Source organism: Prinia subflava, chromosome 2 (genome assembly GCF_021018805.1).
Source record: "Prinia subflava isolate CZ2003 ecotype Zambia chromosome 2, Cam_Psub_1.2, whole genome shotgun sequence".
Lineage (NCBI taxonomy): Eukaryota > Metazoa > Chordata > Aves > Passeriformes > Cisticolidae > Prinia > Prinia subflava.
In genome coordinates this window covers 49,914,556-49,936,292 of record NC_086248.1, presented here as the reverse complement: position 1 = coordinate 49,936,292, position 21,737 = coordinate 49,914,556, and the positions used below count along the sequence as shown (strand labels likewise).

At 37.7% G+C, this 21,737-nt stretch overlaps 1 protein-coding gene across 1 annotated transcript in view; it reads left to right on the top strand.

Annotated features, from left to right (window-relative positions):
- MAN1A1 (mannosidase alpha class 1A member 1) overlaps nucleotides 1-21,737 on the top strand; it is a 141,424-nt gene that overhangs the window by 71,366 nt on the left and 48,321 nt on the right. The window contains exon 5 of the mRNA XM_063389891.1: nucleotides 9,899-9,993. Within this exon, the coding sequence (XP_063245961.1) occupies nucleotides 9,899-9,993 (95 nt within the window). The remainder of the gene's footprint in view (nucleotides 1-9,898; nucleotides 9,994-21,737) is intronic.

Genomic DNA, 21,737 nt, shown 5'->3' with positions numbered 1-21,737 from the left:
CTATCTGTACACATTCCTTTTCCTGGGCACCAGGCTCTGGGTGGCCCTGCTTGAGCAGCGCAGTTGGACCAGATGACTTTCAGAGCTCCCTCCACGCAGGTCTCTTCCAACCTCAGCCATCCTTCTGTGAACTCACAGCCCTTGGCTATCTGGAGCACTTTGCATGGAAACAGCAGGGAAAAGGAAAGCTTTTCTTCGTTACTGCTGCTGCACTACCGCTGAGACTCAGCACAATTGCTGTAGAGCAATGGGAGTAACTCCAGACAGAGCAAACCCCGAGCTGCCTGGAGAGCTGCTACTCTGTGCTTCCTCATCTGAGGACAAGTCAGTGTAAATTTGAACCATTTGAGGACCAGCCTCTAAATCAGGCAATACAAGTACCTGACTTAATCTGACATCATCACAAGAATTTTAAGACTAAATAAGATGCTTGAGGAACACCATCTGTTTGAGGGCAAGCAGAGTAATAATTATTTTCTTCCATTTTCTCAGTGGGCTGCTTAGGTTTGCTAGAGGTTGGTTCAAGGGAGAAGGCAGAATATGGGAGACCCTGAGTCTTGGCCTCTTTTGTCCAAGGACCTTTTTGATTCAAACTGATGAGAGTAATTTTATTAAGCTGTTGTTCTGGTGTTGGAGTAAAATATTAAAGTGAGTAAATGAATTTAGGGAAAAAATGAATGGAAGAACAAATAAAGGAGACACCCTTGGTATCCTATTCACATTGTTAGACTTGTATATTTGATAACCATCATTTAAAACTCTTGCCATTAATGCCTGGAAGAAACTTGCTGGTGCCACATGACATTGGCTGAAACAAACAGCTCCCCATTTGCTGCTGAGTTATCATTAAAAAGAAAATAGCATTCCCTTTATGTACACAGAGTGATTTTAGTATTTTCTGTGCCTGCCACAGTGGTCTAGGAGTTAGTTCAGAGTGAAGGCATCACTCTAAATCACTTAATGGTATTGGAATTAAAATATACAGTCAAATTTACAAGCCTAGGAATGAATCTTCTGAAAGCACTTTATGCTGCATTGAGGATGTAATTATTGATTCCCCATGCAGTTTATTAGGCTCCTCCACCCCACCCCCTGCTTTCACACAGATGGTGTTACAAATCACCTCTCAATGGTCACCTGCTTGAAAGGAAAGTTTCATATGCAAAGTGCTGTTCTTTGTTTAGTCATGATGGCTTGCAAGATATAAAATGAGGCAGCTATTTAAATTTGTTGTTACAGCATTTGAGCTGGGTACACAAGATTAAATAAAAAGAAAATTAGGAAGCAGATGCTTGTGGCTTAACAGAAGAATTGAGCTAAAAGATACTCTTCGTTACTGCTGGATATGAGTAATTTTACTAAGACAGCTGTTTGCTTAATCAGGAAAAACACCAACCTCTTAAGATGAAATCCAGATGTTTTCTGTATCACTTCACAATATAATGAGTTTCCATTTTATGTGCCGTATTTTTAATTTCAGTTGCATTCACTCAGATCCAATAATATACTTTCAAATATATGTATCATCCTTCTGAACTGAAGAAGACCTGACTACTAAGTATGTGACAAATTCTGTACTCTTGACATCCTTGCCTGGTGTTAGTCTACGAGTTGCTTCTTGGGCTGGCAATGCCTCTCACCAGTATCCAAACATATGAATATTGGACTTTCACAGGTTGAAGAGGACTTATTTTGTTGGGGGACTTGGGAAGGAGTTTTTTAGTGCTAGTGTCTGTTCATACTTTAGTTGTACAGTTGTGTCTCTTACAGTGGTGCCTGTTGTTCAAAGCAAGACATACCATAGTGTTCATTCATATGGAGTGGGTTAAAATCCTCTTCTTCTTATGTGGATATTGTGTAAAACCAGAGATTTAAAACTTCCACTAGCTCTTAGATGTGGGCTCAGTCCTCCGTCATGGTTGCTGACACTTTCAATACCTGCTAGCTTGCCATCTGTCCTTGCTTGAAACAAATGCTTTATTTGACTGGAGACCTCCAGGCTTTCTGTTGCTGATAGGATACAAAGTTGGCATCCCAAATCTTTGACACTGGCTTGCTGACACTGAGCTCTTTCATAATTTATGTATTTGGGGTGATGTGGTATTTCAGAATCTTAAGATTTGAGCACAGTTTTAGCAGGTCTGTCTTGTTACCTGTATTTTGGGCCTGGGGAGCCAGTTGCCAGTGCTCAGTTAATCTGTACATGTGCAGTAAATCCATCTCATTGCTCTTTGTGCATGCTGCTTATCACACCTCTTGAAAAATTAAAGCTGCCCTGAGTCTGGGGTGAGGAACTCTCAAAGGCTTTTGTAAGTAATAAATTCCTTTTGTTACTACAGGCAATCATTGCAGTTTGTTTACTGCATTCATCACTGCCTTTTCTTGAATTATTGCAGCAGGATATTATTAAATGGTTGGTTCATAAGCTTTCCAGTGCTAGTGGGTTTAGCTAAGCTTCTAATTGTTCAAATATACATAAGCTTTAAAAAAATCTTATTCTTTTTGACATTAGTAGATAAATGAACAGTTGCTTTTTCTCCTGTGGTCTAAAAGTTCTTCCTCTTAAAAAGTTCTTGGAGTTTGTCTGTGTAAGCAATCCTAAATACATATTAATAGTACAAAAGAAAATAACCAAATGTAACAGGAACAGTCTTCCTTTATGAGTTTTAAATTTTGTAGCTATCTAGCAATTCCTGTCTTCATTTTAAAGTTTCAAAGTGCAAGTGAGATATGGAAAACTTACTGTACATTACTATTTCTTTGGTTTATGCCTTGGACTCTTTTTAAACAGTTTGTACCATTTAAATCTGGCCTTTCTAAAATAAGATTTTCAAACACAGTATATCTACTTAGAAATTCTTTAGTTAAAAAATGACTCAAGTGATTACATGCATTAGCTGCTTCTGATAACTTTAGGGGGTTTGTGCTTTTTGCTATATGCATTTGAATGGAATCTAGAAATCTCTCACTAATCTGGTTACTTCCATTCGATTACGTTCACAATCTTTTCTACAGAGGGGATACTCTTCATGGTACTATGTGACTTCCTTGGTACAGCAGTCAGCTAGAAAAGGAAACTAATTTTCTTGCCGCCAGTGAAAGCATAACAAAAAAAGGCTAATTGAATAAAAGAAGAGATTTTAATTTTTTTTTCTTTTTTTTTTTTTTTTTTTTTAGTCTAACCTAATTTATGCAATAAGCAGGTTTTTTATGTGAACTTTCTTCTTTAAGCTGGATTATTCTGGAAAGGGCAATACAAATTTAAAAGCTTACTCATCTTTGTTACTTCCTCAAGCCTTGAAAAAGACACGTGTTATTCTTGCAGCCTGCAGGGGAGTGGCTGCTCACAGATACCACAAGCTGCCCGAATCTCGCCAGTAAGTTATTTGCATATTTCTACAATCACTGTTTTCAAAAGCTGTGAGAAGAGTTGTACAGATGGGCAAAGGTGCTTTGGGTTGGACATTATCTTGCAAACTGGAAAGCCTTCCCAAAATTCGGAGTGGTGAAGTGTGATGCTGACTGGTGTGGGCGTGTGCTGTTGTCTTGATCAGCTCTGACTGATCTGTGACTGCTGCAGGTGTAGCCTCAAGGGGAGCCACTTGTTCTGAGTGCACTGTCCCCCTTTTCTGTATCCTGATAGGAAAGCTTGAGATTGGGTGCAGTCCTGGGCTGCAGGTGGGCTCGTGTCGGTGTGGCATTTCACATGCTCAAGTCCATCAGGACCAGGGCTGGCCCAGAGCTGGGAAATTGGTCTTAAACAGTATATTTCCTGGGGAAAATGCTCAAAACACACTCTTGATGCTTATGGATCTACATGTACAGAAATACTTCTACAGGTGTGCAAGTCCTCTTTGAAGGCTATTTGGCTTCTTCTGTTGGCACTGATGACCACACTGATGTGGCTCATTACAATGCTTGTTTCCAGAAATGTTATTAATTGTCTCCTCACCTTTTAGCACAGAATATTCATAAATTACTTGAACTCAGCTGGAAGTGAGGACTGAATAAAATAAAACTCACAGCCACCTGCTAATGTCAAGGTGACAGTAATTGTAAAAGCACTGCTTGCTGATGAATTAACTCCAGCATCTGGGTAACTTATCCAGCTGTCATAAACACTGAAAATGTATAACAGGAAATGGTTTCAAATAATGTGGTGGTTAGGTGTGGTATCACTTGGTATTGCAGATAGTGGCAGAATTCAGCTTACACTATTTCAAGTATTCTGTTATGTCAGCTGGAGTACATCAATTTTTGTGGCATTTCAAGTCTTTCATTGTAAAAATATAACAAATATAAATACAGCAAAAATCCTGAATTGTCTTTCTGCAATCACTGTAGAAGATATTGGAACAAGTTGTTCTGAGGGAGTTCTTTTTTGTTAGCAGATCACTTTGAACCCAAATCAAAATTTTTTATGCTGAGAGGATTTCTATTCAGTGTTCTGAAGAGCAGGAAAGCGGCCTGTCCCTGTTCATTTTTCTGCTCTCGTTTTCTGCTTTTACACTGAAATATTCATTCTTTACCCTACTGGGAAAGGCAGTCAGGTACAGGAAAGAAAGCAATAAATCTTACTTAGTGACTTGTCAGTTTTTATCTGTAAATATAAAAACAAAAATGAGAAATGCCTAATTTGATAGAATTAGGCATGTTGAGAAAATGTCTTTGTCAATTGAAGAAAAGATTAAAATATAGTATTCCTTCCTTTGATTTTAAATGTTAACTTCTGGGTGCCTTTACATGGAGGACTTGAGGCAGAATTCTGGCTGTTCTTTAATTTATGATGCTGTACCATGTTATATTTTTTTAATAATTACATGTGCCACATATTCAATTCTAAGATATTTGTTTCCTGCGCTTTCTTTTCTTCCTGGTTAGCAATTGCAATTAAAACTCCAGTGAGGTAATCTGACATTTTCAAAGATTTGTCATTCCAACCAGAGGAAACATTTTTGTTTATCCAGAGGAGATAACATTCTTGCACTATAATGAAAGCCAGCACTCACCAGATGACAGGTCTGGTCTTTGCCCTGTGGTTGCATCTTTGCAGGCAGAGCCTTGTTTCTCTGTGGGAACACTCTTTTCCCTAATAAGATTTGTTAATGGACAGAAGAGTCTGCAAGATCTGATTGATTGTGGCATTGGGTGTTCTAATGTGAGCATTACAGTTCTGGATGTATGATCTTAGTTTTTTCTCTCTTATGAAGACCAAAAATACTTACATGTGTGTAAGAGATATTTAAGGCTATCTAATGAGCCTTAAAAGTAATGTCTTGTTCCCTGGCTTGATGTATGTGTTTCCTATGGAATGAACAGAGTGTGAAAGGAAAGATGAGTGTGTGCAGCAGTGAGGTGGATTTCCCGTTTACCTACCCATGCTTACTCAAATGTTGTTCAAGGAATTGCTGGCTTGGAGTAATGGTGGTGGTCTGCTGTGACTTTTGTGTTTGTAAGGGACTCAAGACTGGTAACTCAAAGGACAATGAAGGTGCTTCTTTATTAGCCCTGAGCTTATTTTAACAATTCACAGCCTACTAATACTAACAGAGATTGAAGTAGAAAGTGTAGTAATTCTGTCTACAGTATAATCTATTGTATGATTATACTAAGTATCTAATTTGCTTTAGAGCTGATTTTGAGTAGGACTGCAGAATGTGAAGGAATCTCTACTTATTTCATGGAGGAATCCATCTTACATAGGACCTTCACACTGTAAGAATCAGCATTATACTTTTAAAAAATATTAGTACCACCTTTGAGTTTAAAAAGAGAATTATCTCACATCCAAAGTCTGACTACTTGCAAAAATTAGGTGAAGAGGAATGCTTGTGAAAGCAATCCGTGTCATGCCCAACTTTATAGTTTTAAATATTGATCATGTACTTGTGACCAGTGTCAATTATCATTTTCTTTCCTGAACCACAGTGCTTCACTTAGAATAATTTTCTTTGTTGTAATATGGCATTTAGCTGTGTTAAGTGTCAGTGCAAATTTTAGTGGCTTCATTGCTCTTTAAAGGTAATCATAGTACTTTGCTGTGAATCCTCAATTTAAAAGAAGGGGCTGATGGCAGTGTGACTTACTCTGTGCACCACTTGCTAAAGGCCAGGTAAATAATGCCACAGCCCCCTTCTTTAAAAAAGTATGCTGTCTAGATATGATAGAGCATTGGAGAAAGAGATGGAAGCCTCAGGAGTGCTTTGTAGGTAAATATTTAAACTATATTTTATATTTGTAGGTAAATATTTAAACTAAGTATGGAGTGAAGGGTGGGTTCAGCTATGGGACTGTGACAGCTTTTCACAGGTCTGACCCAGTTGGAGAACTTCATGTAAGTAACCTTTCATTACTTCTGGATGAGTATTCATGAGAAAAAGCCAGGAAAGGTCATTGAGGCTCTAAAGATAACCACTGGGATGGGAAATTTTGCTTTAGGTATTTTCCTTTATTATATATAACGTCTCTCATTTTTGTGCTCTGTCATTTCTGCCTTTGTTTTGTGCTTCTCAGTAATGGCTGTCATGGTTTGTGCTTACCAAACAATCGCTTCACTGGATGGTAGTGGGGAATGATCGGGGCTTGGCAAAAGTTGAAATTTGATTCAGAAGTGGAGATAATAAGTAGAAGTACCTGTTGTTTATTTACTTTTATTACGCAAAAAAATATCTTACCCAGCACAATATTTATTTCTTGTCCAATACTGTAAATTTCTGCAGAAGAAAAATACTGTGAATGTTGTGGATGATGTGCAATAATCGCAGCACCTGCTTTTCTTATTATTAACTGTTAAAGTTGCAAATTGAGAAATAAAGTGGTTCCTTTATTTATCTGCACCCTTTACCCTTGCTGAAAGAGTATAATTTTACTGCATGAGGCTACAATTTATTGTGCTCAGTCATTCAGTGTTGTCGTAGTCTTGTCATTATTGTCTATGCTGTTCTACTTCATAGATAGTGATTTACCAGTCAGTTGTTCAGCCATGTTAAATGAGACCTAGAGATAAAATTAGAACATGTCCATAGTTGATTTTTATTTTTAACTTTGGAAGGGGAAGGAGAATCACCAGCATGTGTTAGTAATATCCAGTTGAAATTCCCATGTAAACAAGAAGTACATCTTCACCTCAGCGCTTGTTTCAAAATTGTACAATGGTTTAAAAATATTCTTAAATCCTTTTTTCCTAATTGCCTACTATAAAAATTGTTTAGTGCATTGTAAGAGGTGGATTTTGGACAAGAACGAAGTTAGCATGCCTGGCTTCACTGTATATTCTAATGCTGGTGTTCAGGGTGCTAGTTTTGTCAGGACTGAATTACTTTTTCCTTCTATATCCATACGCGGAGCAATACTTACTGGTTTGTATCTCGTGTTTATTTTTTGATAGCCGTTGTTTGTAACATTTCCATGAAGTAGGCAATTTTTATTTTGAGAGAATTTGTGTTATGTATAAAAGAATTAAAGTAGAATTTTAAAAATATAATAGAGTTGGTAGAAATATTTGAAAGTAAAGCATTATTGCTCTACATCTAATTAAGATGCTAAAACATCACACTTTTGTCCAGAAGCAATTACTGTAAAAGATCTCATTTTGAACTCACGTCTAAGCTTTTTAATGATGAAGGCTTGATGCAGCCTGCAAGGTACAGCAGGTACTGAACCCTGCTGCCTCTGCTGTGGTTAAGTGTGTGTGTTTTGAAGGGGAGATCTCCTCTTGTCCTTACATAAACATCTTAAAAGAATACATATGGCACCATTAACAACATTCCATAAGATATGTATCTAGCCCCTTTATGTATGGCTAAAGGTAGGGGATTTATGCTGTGCAGCAGATGCTTCTACAGAATATCAGGGTCCTGGTGTGCCCCATGGCTTAGGAAAATGATTGTATCCACTCTCCTGTCAGAACTTCAATATGTCAGGGCAGAGAGGCTGATGAGCTGGTCATACCATATGCTGTGAAAGGCTGAGGGAGGCCTCTCTTGTGCTAAAAGAGCAAAGGATAGGTTTGGCTTCAGCAGACCAAGGTGAAAAATGTGGCTGTGAAACAAGGGAAAGCTGGTGTGCTCTGGGTAGGTTACTGTCCCTTGCTCCTCCCAAGGAAATCTGCTGAGGATTATGTTCTGCACCAACCATTTCTGGGTGTTCACCAAGGCTTTAACCCTTGGGAACACTGAATTATATGCTGGATAAAGATCACAAATCCATAACTAATTCTTATCAGAATCTGCATAATTGGTAATGGGGAAGTCAGAAATATCATGGATTATGAAGGGATTTCCAAGCAAATTGTTTTCCCTGCTGCTTTGCTTCAAGTTTCCCCAGCACTTGAGTGCAATCCACTCAAGAAAGTTTTTTGACTCCAGACATATGTCTTGAAATTACATAACCTCCCTCAAAATATCTTTTGCTATAATTCTGAACCTTGGACTGTTGTCACAGAAATCTTGAGATCTGTATCATATGGAGAGACAGTAGGATGGGTTAGTCTGGAGCTTCTTTATGGTACCGTGATTGTCCCAGACTGTTATATTCACTGCTGATCACATATTTTTCAATAATAAAAACCTTCATTAAGTGTGGCTTTTAGGAAGTGGTATTTTATGTATTGTATTTTATTTTTGTGGAAATAAGTTTTATTTTTGAGGGACATTTCTTCATTACTTTGTTTTGCCCAGCAAATATAAACATAAACATATATGCATGGCTGCACCACAAGATATATCAGATGTACAAGCTGATTTCTAATACGTAAATAAATAAGTCCGTCATAAATATGTCTGAAGAGAAAAAAATAAATTGAAAGGAACCATTATTAGAAAGAAAGAACAATGAAGGTGACTTTGCTATTTTGACTACTACACCTGGGATAATCCCTTTCAGTGTTGCACAGGATCCCAGTGTAATTCCAAGCAAATAGGCCTCGAACATCCACATATTGAAATCACTAAATAGGTTTCTATATTTAAGTTGGAACAATATTGCTTCTAATTAAAAACTCTCTTAGTAGAGCACCCAGTGCACAAACAGTAAGGTTACTGTAACCTGAGCTGGCGGCTGAAGGAAAGCAAAATCCTCTTTGTTCCAGCTTTTTAACTGTTTACCTGGACATAAAAGTTCTTCTTGTTAAATTGTCTATCATTCTTGTGAGTGTATGGTAAGCATTTGGGGTCTTTCTGCTTCATGTTTTTGAAATGAATGCTGAAACTCTTTAGATGCTGCATGTCAGCTAAGTCTCAGTTGGCCGCAGGGGTATATTCCAATTTTGTGATTACCTGTGGCACTGGCACTCTCTGGGTATAAGCCAGCTGAGTCCATAAAGACTGTAGCGCTGCAGATTGCGTGGGGTTTATTTTCTCGGTGATGTGGGGGGCTGTTTTTGCTACAGGCTGCCTGTGCAGCAGGTGGGCAGTGCAGCAGCCACGTGGCTCAGGCTCCTGCAGCAAGCCAAGCCCCTGTTACAAACCTGACACAGAGCAAAGGTGCCGTCCCTGCAGCTGCGTCCCCACGCTCCAGGACACGTGGAACTTGGGGGCAGGGAGCTGCCAGCCAGGCAGGGTGCAGCACCATCCTTGGCTCGTGGCCCCTTCCCTGAGCACAGGGTCCCTGGCAGGGGCAGCCAGGGGTGTCGGGTCTGGCTGTACCACTGGCTCGGTGCCAGGCGCGCCAGGAGCATCTGGGCATTGTCACTGTTGATCCTGCTGGGTGTCCTCTCCTCAGCAGGTCCGAGGGAAAACAGGCTGTGCTGCTTCGTTCCTTTGACATCACTCCAAAGGAGCAGGGACGCTTCACTGTGCTGAGGTGGATTGTACCGTGTACTCAATACCGATATTAGCCAAATTCATTTAGTTGGAGCAACAGTGCATTTTCCAACACTCGGTTTCTTCTTAACTTTCAGGTATTCCGAAAAAAGGCAGTGGAGCTTGGAGAGAAATTGCTACCTGCTTTCAACACTCCCACTGGGATACCTTGGGCATTGCTTAATATCAAGAGGTAAAAACTACTGCTTTTTGGTGACTAAAACACATAAAAAATTATGTTGAATCCATCTTTGCCACAAAACTACTACAACTGCTTTTGCTTGCCAATTACAGTTTTTGTCCTTCTCGTTCTACAGTTTAAACTGGGAAATTTAAGTTGATATATGTTGCACACAAAAGAATATATACAGAAATATATTTATTCATTTCAGAACAGTGGTTTTGTCTGTTAATATGCTGCTCATCACTCTTCCTGAAGTCCTTTTAGTATTATTTTAGGTAGACTAAGAGCACTAGGACATGTGCTACTCTGAAAGTTTTCTAGCCAATTTGTACTCTTTGTACCTGTTCTCAAATGTGTGATAAGCATGTCCTTCATATCAAGAAACAAGAGGAATACCTGCTACAAGAGCTTCACTGTTTTCTACCCTCTCCCAAGGAGTGGTTTTGCTTTGGGCAGTTATGGTTTAAAGGTAGCCCTGTGTTTTCAGCTTTCTTGAAGTTGCTCTTGCCTCCAGTTTCTGGCTCCAGACATGTCAGCCATTCCTTGGTCCAACTCAGGATTGCTAGCTGTGATACTAGCTGGTAAAGAAAATGGTTTCTTTGCACTGCTTGGCGAAGAATATTGAAAATTACACCTGTGGGGTGTATTCGTGTATTCGTAAGGACACATCAGCTTTCTTCACACTGATAGTAAACCCCAGCATTACTCATCACAAGAAAGTGAATAAAAAAGAATTCCACATGTGCCTGTGTTGGTGATGTTTTCTTTTGAGTGGCTGCCTCCTTGACAATCACCATTTTCCACTGTTCCCTGCTTGCTCTGTATTTATGAATGCACCTTTTCCCCATAGTGGGACGGACATTGGCATGTTGCTTGATTGGCTGTGTTTGCTTCTGGCTTTGCACTAAACTGCTCAGGGCCAGTCCTACAGCAACCCCTGGCATGTCAGTTCAGGCAGGCTCATCTTCCACCTTCCTTTCAAACAGCAGTGAGATAGAAAGCCAAATGAAGCACATCTGTGTGTGGGAGCAGGAGGGAGTTCGTGACTCCTGAACTTTCTCATCATTGAAGGGGCCTGTTAACTGCTGCCTGGTAATAATCCTGGGACTTTGGCTGGTTGCTTACATGCACGCTAATCATTTTTTCACAACAGGCTTTAATAAGTTCTGTACAAGTTCAGTAGTACAGCAGCTTGAGGCATGTTGTTTGTTTGTTTTTGAGCTGTTAGAGAAACTTGTGAATACAAACCCCTAGCATATATTTGTAATTGCAACACAATACCTTGCTCTACATAGTAAATTTAAGCATGCTTAAAGTGTTCAGGTTAAAAATTGGTCTTTTACATAGTCCTTATCTAAATACCTCCTTAACTGTTAATATATCAATGTTCTTTTTGCATATAGTTCAAACTGTGTGGTAGATTATTGTTTTGTACCTACCTTCTCACAACAACTGCTGTGGGGCACTACAGATGTCAGCTGCAAACAGTGCAAGGTGGTAATGCAAAAGGGATTTGTTTCTTACCTGGCACAAAAGTGAAAGAGGACTTCTGTTGAGATAGTTTCCTTTGCTGTGGCAGAAAAATTGGCATGAAGTGCTGGGTTCTTGGTTATTCATTCTGAATCCTTGCACATCTGCCTAGTTTTGACCTTCAGTAGATGACTCTTCCATAATACTGTGAGTAAACAAATATGCTGTCATCTAGGCTTAGGAAATGCTAAGCCACTGAAGCCTGCATACATTGCAGATCTAATGTGCCTCATTTCTGATTAGTATTTTATTTGATTTTGTTTTGATTTATGCTTCAAATCAGAAAACACTCACAACAGATTATGGGTATCAGTGGTTATTTTTAAATTATTATTTCTGGATTAAGAGATGAACTGGATGTTTGTTTAACTTTGCAAATGTTCTTCAGAAAATAGTTGGTTTTCTCTGCTCGTCCTGTATCATCATAGCCAGACTTGCTCTCTCCTTGCATGCATCTGGGTGTAAACATATATATATGTGCTTTTGTCTTTTGGCATACCAAAGACATCCACCTAAGCATTATTCTCCTTATATTTTCTGTTGTTTCAGTTCATCCTGCCTCATTCCTCACCACTTAGTGATCATGGGACACTTACTGTGTTGTTTGTAGAACTCTTATTATCAAATATGATTAAAAGTTCACTGTACTATTCTTCAGCTGAAAATACTTGCCAATTCTTGAGTATGTTTGCTTGTAAAACGTCCTTTTGTCTCTAAAGTACAATTTAAGTAATTAAATCAGTGGTTTGTAAGGGGATTTCCTTTTCTTTCTAAAGTTTCAGTTGCACTTCCATATTTCTCATGTTGCTTTGTGTTTTCAGTTCATCTTCAGCATCTGTTTTTCACTTCTGCTTGTGCTGTGAAATTTGAAGCTCCTTCTATGGCTCACTTGCTTATTTAAGTAAACAGTGTGGTATAGCTCTTGTGGATTCTTCTGGCTTAAAAGAGGAGTAGAAAGTGCTGTAGAGGGAGAAGTATATAAAGCAGTGGTGGGTTGTCAGACAGGTTTGTCTTATTTTTGGGAATAAGAAGCACGAACTGGCAAAGCCACTTTTATTCCATTATTTGCTTCCTTATTTGTTTTCCTCCCTCACACAAATCCTTTGTTTAGATATTTCCTCTTCAGTACTTCTAAAATGCCATCTGTAACAGTTTCTTAAAATACCACTAGTTCATGATCCCTTTTTTCTTCTTCCTAGTAAGCAGTCACAATCTGGCTTCTCCATGCTAGAATTATAATTTCTCTTTCTTTCTATAAACCTTAAGTAGTTTATGACTGATCAATCAGATTGCTTGAGTGTTTCTGTAATTTACCTCTCAGATTTATAGAAATAAAAAAATCTAAAATTATAATTCATTTAGTGAGTTAAGTAATCCTAACAAATACCCAACCTTGCAGGATCAAGGAATCTTTTTAACATGTCTATTTTTACCCCTTTAACTATTAAAGGGGAATCTGTATGGGGCTTGTGTTTATGGGATGATGCTCAGCTGTCACATACAGAAAAGAACCCAGATTGTTGTTAACCTGTTGGATCAATCAGGAATAAACATCTAAGTATGGAAGTCTGTGCTTTTTTTTCCCTTTCAGATGGAAATTTTGTCTTTATGTCACTTTTTACCCCTTTGAAAGCAGACCTCTATCTGGTTTTTAGTCACTATTTCCAATAAGACCACATTACTACTTGCCAGTAAGCAACCCAGAAGAATTCCTATATGAAAGAATATATTTTCCATTAAATGTTTGCTCTCTATACGTTGACCAGTTGTGTAGTTTTAAGGTTATTTATTGTGACTTGTGTGATGTGCTGTGATGTAGCAATATTGTTAGGCATTAAGGGGCCTACCTTTTTATGAAGAATCAATGTAGCATATAACCTTCAAGTGCATCTGAAGCTTTGAAGAACAGTTATGCCTTGCCTTAATGAAAAAATTTCAACTGGAGTAAACAATATTTTTATTTCTGGAAACATAATAAACTGGAAATTTTTTGGTTTTGTTTTTTTTGGTAGGGGTTTGTGGTTTTTTGTTTGTTTTTTGTTTTTGTTTGGTTTTTTGGGTGTCCAGCCTGTTCAAAAGTGTAGTTGTGACTAAGGGGGATACTGTGCCTGTGTCTCTGGCTCACTGACAAACCTAAATTATATAATCATTTCTGGCTTTAGGGACCATGGGAAGTGTTGTATAGAAGGCAAAGCTGTGAGGTGTAGTTGGAGTGGGTCAGAGTGGGAAAGCCTAACTGAAGTTAAAAGAGGAGTTTGAAATACATGTGATTAATTTGTATTGAAATCAAACCACAGAGAGTGGTAAGAATTACTTGACATAATTGTAGAATATTTAATTTGTTTGGTGTCAGTTCAGGATTCTTTGCCTTTTACACTTTAATATTGATTGTACATAAACAGTAGATCTGAGTTGTATTCAATATAACCTGTTTTATGAGGTGAAATAGCAGGATCCTTGCTAAATTATTTGCAGAAAGTAATTACTCATAGGTAACTGAGGATGGACATCACAGAGCTGCAAAATTTATGTCATTGGGATGTTCAGCATGATTTTAAAGCAAGGTCTTCTTTTGACTTTCAAAATTACTATTATTTTAAAAATTGCTACATTTTGTACAGCATAGTTAAGTTATGCCCCAGGTCTTTCCAGGCCTCAGAGTTTAGTTTAAACAAGAATTGGCATTTCTGAGCCCTTGCAGCCACTATGTATTCAGACCAAGGAGATACACCCATAGCACAGTTTCAAACACTGTTTTTTTATCTCACATCACTTGGAAAAAAAAGAAAATACCAAGAAAAAATTGTCCCATAGTAGTTGTTATTATTATTATTATTATTATTATTATTATTATTATTATTATTTAAAACAACTTTTTACCACCAGCTAAGATTTCTGTTCTGTGACAGTAGTGCTAAATAGGATGGTTCTCCCCTCCAACTCAGCTTGCCCAGCAGAACTTGGCTGCTTTGGAGAGGGGTTTTATGCTAGAATGCTGCAGTGGTTTTGGAAGGATGACACCCACACAGGTGGTGTTGTCTTATGGGACACTCACTCTGGTATTTCAGACTGCTGGTGGCAGTGTTTTAGGTTGCAGGCATTTAAAGGAGCTTCTCTGTCACCACATAGGTGGAAATGTGGCTGATAAACCAACCACCATGGAGTTATGAAATGTTGGTCTTTAGACAACAGAATTTGCTTGAAAATACTTCAAAGTTTCAAAGTAATTCCCAGTTTCAAAACATGTTTGAGGTCTCAGGGTCTTCAAAATGTCTTGTGTGTGTGGTACTTCATTAGAAAAACTCCATTGTTGAGGAAAGAATTCAGCATGTAACAAAATGGTTCTTTTGAGTTCTGTGGCATCTCCAAAACACCATAATCAATGCTTTAAGAGTACATACTTTTATAGTTTGTAAGGAGTTTTAGTGCATTGAGAAAGTTTGAGAGTATAACAAAGGGATCCAAACATGTAAATTCAGTAAACCTTTTCGACAGCTTGATTCTCCCACTTACACTGTCAGAAATGCTTGAAATGTGATTGATTGTTGCATTATTTTGCAAAATTTTTGAGTGATACTATATTCTTAAACAGAATTAGTTCATGCTTTTACTTGTCCAAGTCACACAAGAAGCACTTTCTTGCAGAGATTTAACCAGGATGGATAATTTAATTTTGCTGGTTTGCACTGTTAACTCCAGTGTATTAAAAAAAACAACCAAAAAACAACAATAACAAAAAAAACTTCCCTACAACTTGCAAAATTTTCCAAGATTTGCAGTTAAATAAAGGTTATTCTTCAAATTTGACTGTGTTTGGCAAAAATAAACTTATTTTCAAAGGGAGTTTAGAGATGAAAAGCTTACACTGTCTGCAGTTTGTTATTGTGGAATCATGCAGAAGTTGTGTTTAGATGGAATCTTTAATTATATCCCTTCTGTCTAATTTTGGCATAATTTTAGAGGAAGAAATCAAAATTACCTAAGAAAAAAAGCTAAAAGTAGCAGACATACTTTAGAAAGGCTTTGTATGTGGGGTTTTGGTAAATGACTCCACTGATGTAAGTAAGTGGTAATAATAACAAAAAAAGGGTTTGGATATCGAGTTAAACACTGAGATTTCCCCTGCAGCAAAACAGACCAATGGAAAGCAGACTTTTGCCTTCAGGCATCTGGATCACAGTGTAGATTTGTATTAGCACTGGATGCAAAGAGATAATCCTGGCTGAACTTTGCCTCTCTAAAAATTATTTGGTTTGTGTTAAACATATGTTTTGGCATAGAATGATCTGCTGTCTGGATATACTGATCTCTTTCCATTGACTAAAGAAGACATTGCACAATTAATTGAAAGCACTAATATCTTGAGATGAGGAAACCAATTACATCCTAATTTATCAGTAACTAGTAACTAGGATGATTTCAGCAAAGGGTATGTTTTCCAGCACAACCATTTCAGTTCATTGCATGATTCATAAAAAAAGTTTACATTTCTTGAGTCAGTATTGAATGAAAAACAACCTGGAAAAATAGTTATGCACGTTAAATAACAGAAAATTAGAAATGTTTTAGGACATGTTAGAACACCACAGGAAACAAATTCCTTGCCATGGAATGTCTTTTCCTCATCTGAAATTCCTTGTTGTGTCATCACCTCACCTGAAATGAGTTTGTAGTCCTGCATTGCATGACTAGTGCTTTATATTCAATATTCAGTATATTTGACCTGTGGTGATGTCTGATTTCCCATTAAGCAGTGTAAAACAATCTCATTTATAATAATATCACAAAAATTTCATGAGATAGTTCAAGGAATGTAGCTGTTTGTCGAGAAAAAAAGAACCAAGGAAAATATTATTTTGATGATAGCCCATAATGATAGGCTGTATTATTCAACTAGCAGCTTCAATTCAATATTGTAATGCAGAATTTGTGTGGGAGGCTGCCCTCTGGCAATAACACAGGAAGAATTTGGGACCTATTATTATTACTGCAAAATATCCTTCTCAGTTCAAGTGCTTTCTTTATAGCCAAAAGAAAGATTCTAGTCCCAGATTCTAAGTTTAAACACTCTTTCCCCACAGTTTATTAGTGCAATGTAAAATGAGTACAGATACTTGCAAGTTCATAATTATCATATTACTTATCTGTGTAAAAGCTTATGTGAGTATTAGTAATGGTATTCCTCAGCACAAAATGTACAATTACAAACACTTTATAGATCTCTGTGGTGCTAGCAGTAAGTAATGTTCTTTTACAAAACCAAACAAACCTGCTGCCAGACAGTCCCACAGGAACCAACCGGTTACTGGAAGCTCCATTTCATGGGCCTGGCCCCCCTCATCATAAGGCACTCTCCAGGGTATCAAAGCCTTTCCTTACTATCACAAGATTTTTGTCTTGATGGTTTAAAAAATGGGGAATTGGGTTTTTTTGGTATGTTATTTATAAAGAAGATATAAAGGTTTTCTGTGCCAGAAAGGGGGGGATAAACAGGTTGAACTGTTTTGTGTTTTGCCCTAGGAGAAATCAGGACTAGGAGGTTCACCCCAGTCACCTATGGCATGCAGTAGGTGGCATGTACCAAGCGTGCACATCTAATTTCCTGCCAGTCTGGTTGTAACCAGTCCTTCACTGAAATGCAGTGACATAGGGTGGGAAAGTTACATCAAATCCTCAGTTTTCTTCCTGAGAGTTAAAACCATTCTTGCTCCCCTGCAAGTTTTTGAAATTGCTTTTATTGAAAATAAGATTTTATAGATTAGCATATGGCTAAAGGTGTTGTGTGTGCTCTTGCTTTAGTTGGGTAAGTGCTGCTATCGCCTCGATATTGGCAGATAATCAGGAGTCATTTCTGTGCCATACCTTCCCGTTGCCCAGGAGTTCCAAGGGAACCCTGAGTGTTGAATCACCAGATGTGTTTGAGAGCTGCAGTTGTTTGTGAAGATGTGCAGGATGTGGCTCAGTTCCACATGAGATACATTTGCATGTTCACCGGCACAGCTGGTGAGCACAGCTCCTGCTGGAGTGGGACACTGCAAAAGGCACTGTGAAGCAGCTTGAGGAGCATTTCCCTGCCCTGGAATCAAGCGCCAGGGCCTGGCCCACCTTGGTCAATGCTGACTGTGCTGGGAATGCTGACACCTGAGTGTAGGCACATTAATATTTGCACTTGGTTAAAGATCATTTCCCTTTTAATTGCTCGTATCATGTGTGACCTAATTTTCGTCTGCGTATGGTAAATGATAATCTTAGAGTAGAAAAAATGTGACTGTCAAAAGAGGCTTCCTTCAGAGGGAAGGGAATCAGTTTCCGGAGACTTCGGGTTTCATTAAATGCATAAAATGAGCACAAGTACTTCTCAGTCGCTTCCACCACAATTCAAGTCACCTCAGAAAAAACACATCTAAAAACAATAGTTATGTTGGGATTGTTCCACCTAAGATTTTTCCACCAGACAAATTATAAAGCCACTTATGAGTTATTTACTTTATGTATTTGTTACAATTTACATACATTTGCAGGATTTTGCCTGCAAAATCCATGACTCATTTTGGAAATCCTGAAATGACTGTGAGAAGCGGAGGGGGGCCATTTACAAAGTGCTTTGCTTGTGTATTTTAGCTGGAATTTGATACTTCCACCTGGTTAAATTCTCAGCTATGTAGGGTTGTTTGGGGTTTTTTTCTACGGTGGTTTAAGCATCCATATGAGTGGTAGATAATAAGGATTGAGATTGACCAAGGAAATAGCTGACTGATGTTTGTAGTTACTCTGTATTCTTACCATCCTAAAATGATGAGCATGAACAAGAGTTGCTAACTGGACTTTTTCAGATATTGTTACTGAGAACAGACTCCGCTGTTATCTTCAAAGAATACTGGATTTTTTCCTCACTGAAAAAGCAATTTCCTTCAATACTTCTCAAAGTGCACCTTTCATTTCAGATAAGCACATAGATGTATGTATTGGTAAATCTTTATTCATCATTTTCTGGTTCCTTACTGCTGCTGATACAAGAGGCTCTCTCCTTAACCTCCACCAAACCATGGCCTCTCAGATGGACAGCCAAAACCCTGCTGCAACTGGCACAGTTCCAGTGCATCCTGTATATCACAAATAACAGTTTTACTTATCTGAATTTTCAACTTCTCTTTTTAGCACTTCATGATCTAATTAATACTGTGAAACTTGAATTTTGTGGCTTTTGGTTTCATTATACCAGTGCTGAGGGGTGTCTGTTATGCCATTTTTATAAGCATGTTTAATTTTAAAATGACTATTCATGACTGCTTCTGACACCTTTTGTTATTCTGAAACTCATGGCATATGTGTTTTTACAGATATGTCAGATACTCTTGCAGTACAATTTTCCATTTAATCTTTTAGACTGATATTAAAACAACGAATCACCATAAAATATGTTATCTTTTTTTTTTCCCCTAGAAACCAGTCTGTTATATCAGAATAGCAAGAAGGTTCATGCAGATTCATTTTTGCTTTACCTTTTAACAGAAACAAAAGTTTATTATTTGTTAATAGTTCAGTTATGTTTAAGATTTAGTGAGAATGCAAGTTTTCTTTCTTTTCAGGAATGATGTAAGTATTAATTTCTTGTCTGCTTGCATAATTACTCATCATTACTAGCATTTTCTCTGCTTTATGACCAGCTTCATACACCCAGCTGAATACAGAACCCCTAATTGTTTTTAAACAGTGATCTCAGCATTAAATACAGATTCCTGTGGTCTGTTTTTGTTACTTTAGATGTTGATGTTTATATTTTATCTAGATGTTGATCAATGTAACAGCACAGTTTTTGGTTGGAAAACAGCTGTGTTGTTTCTCATAGTGTCTCTTAAACATTCAGATCTGTAATCTAAGTTGCAATGTTTTAGTACAAGGTTCTGAGATCATCCAGTTCCTTTTTGTGGTATGTTTTCTGTAAATCAGAACTCTTGCAATCTGTCTTTGATCCTGCTCTACTTTGTGTATTTTCTAACCCTGCTACTCCTCTTCCATGCTTGCTCCTCTCTTCTAATCCAATTTGATTTTGGGGGAGAAATACACTGGTGATCATTTTCAGCTCTGACAGTTTTTTCTACTGAACTGTGATTCTGTTCTTGTCCACACATCCTCCACCAGAGGAGTCTGAATCCTGGATGCATCATGTTTTCCCAACCTAGGTGTTGCTTCTCTGAGCCTTCTATTAAGATGTTTCAGTTTGATGGCATGTGAAAATTAGTACTCGAGAATTGTACTGGGTATTGTCCCACATATGTCTTCTGTGACTGCTAGGCAGACAATTATTCATTTCCTCCCCTTCCTATCTTCCATCCCCCCTTCCATCTGTCCTTTACCTCCTTGCTTTCCTACAGCTCTAATGTCCTTGAGGTCACCTATTTGATTTGCTCTCTGCAGCCCCTCAATGGGACATATACTAAAGTTGCTGCTTTAAGGTATGATCATTTATGGAAGAGTTGATCCATAAATCCTACTTGTCCTAGTATATCATCTAATAGATTGTTCCTTAATATCTTAAATATATTGAAACATTTGAGTATTCTGGTAAGAGTGATAATCAAGCCTGTGTGTATTTTGGTGTGCATTTGGGGTGGAGGGGGGTGTGTATGTATACCTCAACACAAATTTATAGATGTTTTACATATATATATATATATAAAACATATTTATAGCATTTAGCAGTGTAAGGCAAATTGGGCTCCTGTTGAGAATTTTGGGAGAAAAAAAACTGTAATAAAAAGCTTGTGCCTGCCTTTGCTTCTGAAGGCTATATATTCTCTTAAAATCCATTTTCTTATCTCTAGTCTTTCACAAATTCAAAATTACTTTGTCTTTACCATTCCCCAGAAGACTTTAGAAACATTAAAATCACAAAAACACAAATAAAAAATATTGTCAACCTTCATTGTTGCTGACGTTTGCTCTTCCCTTTCTGACACTTTACCTGACTATGTGAAGACTTCTATTAGATCAAAATAGAATAGACTACCACACTTTGGATACCACAGTGTCATAATTCTCATATTTCTACACTCATCTTTTACAAAGGAAGGAAAGTGAGGAGAGGAAAAAAATATATGTTTTAAGCAGTAATGAGGCTGGAGAAATAACCCAACTTTTGGGCTTAATGGAAAATGAAGAAATGATGCATTGACTTTATATGAATAATCCTTTCCATCTTACAAAAACACCTTTTGTTACTAACGCAGATATGGACACAGATATGCTCTTTGAATGCTGCTTTCATTATCTTTGCTGAATGCTCTTCATGAAAACTTTGATGAACTTTACCCTGTATCTCTATATCTCTATAGAGTTGTTTTCCTTTCCTAGTTCTCAAAATTTCTTGCAACATGTGCAAAGGTCTGTAGCACTTTTGCTGATTTCTAATGACAAAGTCAATTGATGAAGAAATTTTACAAGTCTCAGCAGTGAAGGTTTTCAACAATGCAGCTGTGAGTAAACCCTCTTTTCCTGTTCAAAACATGTTGGAACATGGTATCCACTTCTAAACCTTGTCATTAAGAAGACTCTTTAAGAACTCATTTTTAAGCTTTTGTAGTTTTTCTACTAACTATACTCAGTCAAATTATAATTTATAATTTATTGGCCTTATTACAACACTTCATTAAAATGTCAGAGGATTCAGCTTCCAGGCAGGGTATTACTGCAAGAGCTGTGCGTGCAGTGTTCTTCGCATATGGAAATAGCTACGGCGGTTACGTTCTGCAGCATGAATTAACAAAGATTGATTGCAATCTGTTTTTATTAACTCAAGGAAGAAAAGCGGTGTAGTGATATTAAGAAAATTAATTATAACTTTCTAATCTAGTAATTAATGTGCAGCTGGGCATGAGTGCAGTTAGTGCATTTCAGTAATTTGGCAGTCCTGACAAATTATCATCATCCGTTTTAAGGTAGTCAACTGTTCTCTAATCTTTGCTCAGATTTTTATAATCTTTAGTGTTTCAGAGTGGTTTTAACAGTGCAGATGTTAGATATGGCCTTTTACCATGATAACGTGAGCCAAAGTTCAGCTTTATCTTTGTAAACTCAGGTTCAGTTGTAATTTTTTACAACCATCTATCCTTCTTTTCCAGTGTTGTACTGAAATTTCTTCTGAAGCAGTTGTATGAAACAGTGATTACTGGTAATTGACCTGCATATGTTGAATCGCCTTAAAATGCTACTGAGAATTTAAT